This window comes from Morone saxatilis, unplaced genomic scaffold, assembly GCF_004916995.1.
Source record: "Morone saxatilis isolate NCDOM2014 unplaced genomic scaffold, NCSU_SB_2.0 Contig24, whole genome shotgun sequence".
Lineage (NCBI taxonomy): Eukaryota > Metazoa > Chordata > Actinopteri > Moronidae > Morone > Morone saxatilis.
This window is the reverse complement of record NW_023339807.1, coordinates 21,175,927-21,180,948: the sequence shown is the minus strand read 5'-3', so window position 1 is coordinate 21,180,948 and position 5,022 is coordinate 21,175,927. Positions and strand designations below refer to the sequence as shown.

General features: G+C 36.6%; 1 protein-coding gene across 2 annotated transcripts in view; it reads left to right on the top strand.

The window, feature by feature from the left end:
* LOC118335962 (apoptosis-associated speck-like protein containing a CARD) overlaps window positions 1-3,583 on the top strand; it is a 12,177-nt gene extending 8,594 nt beyond the window's left edge. Inside the window, exons 1-4 of one of the 2 annotated variants that reach the window (XM_035672477.1) lie at window positions 154-533; window positions 1,338-1,382; window positions 2,209-2,256; window positions 2,772-3,583. In XM_035672477.1, the coding sequence (XP_035528370.1) occupies window positions 284-533; window positions 1,338-1,382; window positions 2,209-2,256; window positions 2,772-3,031 (603 nt within the window). In that variant the 5' untranslated portion in view covers window positions 154-283 and the 3' untranslated portion in view covers window positions 3,032-3,583. Of the gene's footprint in view, window positions 1-153; window positions 534-1,337; window positions 1,383-2,208; window positions 2,257-2,771 lie in introns of those variants that run through there. The other variant, XM_035672478.1, reaches the window with a different exon arrangement.
* The last annotated feature ends 1,439 nt before the right edge of the window (window positions 3,584-5,022 follow it).

Here is a 5,022-nt window from a genome sequence, read left to right as displayed (position 1 = left end):
CCCAAACATTTCACATCATCATGATTCAAATAGTTTTTTCAGTGAATATTAAATTTGTAATAGTAAAAAGTCCCACACTAATCGGAAATCCTATCGCAATCGCAGTGTAGCAAGATAGCAAGATTTCCGACAGCATTTGAAGGCACCTTTTGTTATCATCTTCCCCTTCCGTCTCTCGCAGCTGGAGCAGTTGTGTGTTGAGGTAAAGGAGTGATCTCTGGGGGTTGGCTTGGAAAAAAAGGACTTTTGATAACTACGACTTTGGGGCATCTCTTGGTGAAAAATGGCCAAAACCATAAAAAAGATTTTAACAGACACGCTGGAGGACCTGTCGGACAAAGACTTTGACAAGTTCCGCCGCCAGCTTGTGGACCGAAGGGAAGAGCCGAGGGTCCGGCGTGGAAAGGTGGAGGGTAAAAACTACTTGGATGTCACAGACGTCCTGGTTTCTACCTTTACCGAGACCGGTGCTGTTGCAGTGGTGTTGGAGTTATTGAAACAGATCGACTGTCATGAAGACGCAAGAAGACTCGGTAAATATGTCTTACAGCACCAGGGTTTAATGGGCACTTTATGCACGGTTTACACATTTAAAGTATGCTCGCAGATAAACTCGCAATACAAGACTATGATACTCGAGTTTTGTTTTTATTAGTATTTATTTTTCAGTACATTAAGATGTTAATGAAGTTCAAAATCAAAGTGAAAACATTTGTACAACCCACCCTTTTACTTTCACTTTCGAGCACTCGTTGGACTACGGCCCCTTAGTTGTACATATTGTTCCTATATGCCTATTCCTATTTTTTTTATTTATTATTCTGTAGGCCTACTCACAGAGACACTATTTCTGTAAGAATAAAAGCAAAATCATCCTTCTTATGTAGTTTATGAATACAAATCCCGTGCATTTGTGCATCATATCACGACCGATATGGTGTTTTTGAGACAGATACCGATTTTAGAGGAGGGAAAATTCATCAATTACAGATAGTTAGGCTATGTAGGATATGTATATAGTGATTCCCCCCATGTGAATTGTGCACTGGTTTTACACCGATATGACTATGCAGAGGTACTCAGAAGGCTTTCTTAAAAAATAAATAAATAGAATAAAAAAAAGATCATATCATATATCATATAACATGTTAAATAAACTCCCATCGCATACAGGAGGAGCTCTTTTAATGGCCTGTATGAAGAGCCAGTCACAGTATGTCTGCCAGGTGGGACTTGTGTGCACCGACTTTAACTCTTAGTGTCATGGTGTGCCTCAGTCTTCACAACATCACACTAACTAGGCTCCACTCTAACACTGCGTCTTCCTGTGTTTGCAGGTGAAGAGACAGCTGAATATTTGCCCAAACCTGGTCCCAGTGACCGTAAGTTGTTTTAGCCTTCTTCTTTTTTTTTTAAACACAAGACATCACAGATTAGCTGTTAAATAAGTAATAAGTTGCATTGATTTTAGAATTTCACATTGTCCTCCTGTACTCTTGAAGGTGTCATACAGTATTTTTGTAGCGTTACAGCACAATGTCAAATCTGAGTTTTGTAAATTGACTCATTCTTTAAAAATATTTTACAAGAGTAATCCACCAAGGGCAGAATCTGAGAGTCTGGTGATGTGTTTATATTTTTCTTATTTTTAGGAAATCCCATCAAAAGAAAACCAACAGTTAATCTATTCTTCTAACAAGTTTTTCCTGTGTGGTTACAGCCTAGTATTAGTTAGTCCTTGGTGCCATTGAGCTCCATTGTTGTATAGAAATTATTAAACATGATTTGACCTGTTACACCAAACCTGTACAACAAACACCATTGTGCTACCTTTAAGTGCTCACTGGTGCACCAAATGTGCTAGTTGCTTGCTAGTTTCTTTTAAAAATGAAACTATACATTTGATTTAGACTCCAGTAGGAACAAATGGACTTGAGGCTGAATGCCACAGACAAGCTGGAGAACTTGTAAAGTATTGAGAGACAGACTGACACATTGTTGGTTTTGATATTTTTGTTTTGTTGACAATAACAAAGAAATAAAATATAACTAATAACTAATAATAAGTCTGTACCTATATTAGTCATAGATTTTCATAATGAAAGAAAGCATTTTGTTCGCTGTGTTAATGGGAGAAACAGTAATATGCATAAACACTAAGACCAATTCATTGTAAAGCAATTTTAATTTTCCGTAAATGTGTTTCAGCTGCAGGACCCTCGGCTGGAGGAGCTGGTGTCAGCAATATGGCAGATGGTAGGTGCAATGGTAGTATGATGTCTTGTACAACAAGAGAGACTGAAAAAAATTAAAAAATAAATTTAGTCCAAGTTGTGTGCAGTCCGATGGTCACTGTCTGTACGCTGGCTGTCGTAAATCTACAGCTGCTATAAAACGGCGTCCACGTTCAAGTGTCATGGTGAAAAAAGTACGACCTGGAAGCTGCTAGTTGTCAAATTTGCTGAACAAAAGCAGTACAATTAGAGAGTATTTCCATCTGTGCTGAGCTTTGTGCTAAATGATTTAAATGCCTGTCCCCCAATAAAGGCAGGGGGAGTTCACGCCTGGGCTATTATTAGAAGTTTTATGGTAGTTGTACAATAGAAATCACTGTTGCAGCATCTAAATGCATGTACTGTTTTTCATAATTGATTAGTTTTAGTCATTTACACTTTGAATATAAAAGGTAGCCTTTTCAAAAAATATTTTGTATCAAGTTCAGTCAAATCATCAATCAGTCATTGTAGAGTAATTTTCCCCTCCTCCCTCAGGCGGGCACTTTGTGGATAAACATCAAGTCGAGCTGATCAAGAGAGTGAGCAACATTTCACCAATTCTGGACGAGCTCCTCTACAGGAAAGTCATCTCGGCGGAGATTTATGATACAATCAGGGCTGTGCGTACCACTCAGGATAAGATGAGGGAGCTCTTCTCTGGTCCCCTGAAAGCCAGCACAGCCTGCAAAGATGTCCTCTACAAAGTCCTTGAGGAAAATGAGCCATATCTCATTGATGACCTCAAGAAGAAGTAAATGTTATGAAATCCATATCGAGACCAAACATACAGTCTACCTGAACACAACATGTTTTAATACAGCTAATACTTTGGGGGGTTTTTTTCTAATTTTTTTTTTTGATTATTGGATTTCGTTTATCAGAGATTCGTCAACTCTTAAATTTGTTTAAATGAGTATGGTGTGTGGTGCCTTCGCTGCCCTGATCTGTGAGGCTCATGTAATTGTTTAATTTTTTTAAAACCAGATTTATCAGACAATCCTGTAAGAAGTGAATGATCTCACCAAACATGTAATGTTTTTATCCAACAAATAACAAATGGAATGAGAGCCTGTTTTTAACCTTATTGTCTTATGTAAACTAAAACAGAAGTATCCAAATGATCATCCATCATGTTTGCATGTAAAGTAGGTTAAAACTTTAATTCATGCCAAAAATGCTAAAATATGTTTGTGATTGTTTTATGACTTTTATTCTGTCCAAGAAAAATATACATTTATTTTTGGGGGTCTTTCAAAGATGTTTTCTATTTTGAAATTTCTAATAAAATCTTTTGTGTGGTTCTTACAGTTTGAGTGAATGAAGTGTCTCAAAAATAGTATATGAAGCAATTATAATAATGTAATAGAGTTTAGAAATCACATTCGGATGCTCATCTTCTACGTCCAGGTTTTTGAAACTGTGCACATTGATCTTAACGTTCGTTTGTTTCTGCAATTGTTCAGAAGGATTCAAGTCCTTCCTGATATGATGGTGTTGAGGTTGATATCGTCGGTAAGGAAATATTCAAGTGTGTGCGTACTGTGTTTGAGTTTAAGATGTATATTTATATGAAGGCTGCAGAGCTGATGGTGTTATTTTCTATTTTAAGTATTATAATCACATGTCTGTCACAAAGGTTTTAATATATATTCTTATTTGAGTTTCATATATGAGTTAAACCTGCTGTTCCCCCCTGAAGGGACAAAGGGATAAAAGACACAATCCACAATAACCAAATGTGACCTTGAACCAATTCCTCCATCCTAACCACTGCGCCCATTCCTTGTGGAAATACTGATACTAATTTTCAACCAAATTGTTATTTAATCTGACAGAGTTTTTCATTATTTGTTCAAAACAAGCAGATTTTATTTAATCACACCCAAAATGAAACAGTAGTTCCTTTAACCTTAATGTTCCATGCAAGGCTGTAAAGCCTAAATATATTTTATAATATGTGTATTTATTTATGCACCAGATATTCACAGTTCTTGCATCTTGCAGTGTGTATAACTGCACAGTGACTTGTGCAGTGTAATGGGCGTTTATAAGTTACTATATACTCCTACACCAGTTCATCTATTACATGAATACAACTTCAAATATTTAGTTAAGAAATTCTAGGTCTTCACTGAATATCCTTAATTTTAATGTAAAAATGACGACTGAAAAAATGATCCCAAAATGAAGTTTACTTTGGTAGAGACCTCTTTCAGGCTTACAACAATGTTAACAAAGTGTTATTTAATTCACTTAGTTAGTTCATATCATTAGTTAGAGGGGTATATATTTGATGAGAGGAAGAGGAAGGTTATGAAACTGAAAGTTATGACTTACTAACCGTCCCTTTAAAAAACAACCTTTGTCGGCTTCAGTTTTAGAAGATGAATTCGCCCATTACTTATTTAATACTTCCAGAAATAGTTCATGGTTGTTATAAACGAGGTTTTTTAACCGTGAAGCAGTGGCTCTGCTGGTCCGGTTATGAAGACGTGAAGTTAATCACGTTTGAAGCGGAAAACTTACCGTGAATATCTCTTTGATCTTTATCCTTTATCTCTCAGTGTTCAGGTATTTTGAAGATTGGAAACCAGAGTAGGTTTAAAAATCCAGCCACATTTTCTACCTAATTGACTCCGTTCCCTGAATCCGGAACAGATAAACTATTCCTTCAGTTTTTTTTTTTTCCTGAGGCAGTGTTTCAGTCTACAGTCCAGGGGAGGCTACCCTCTTACTGTCAAGGACC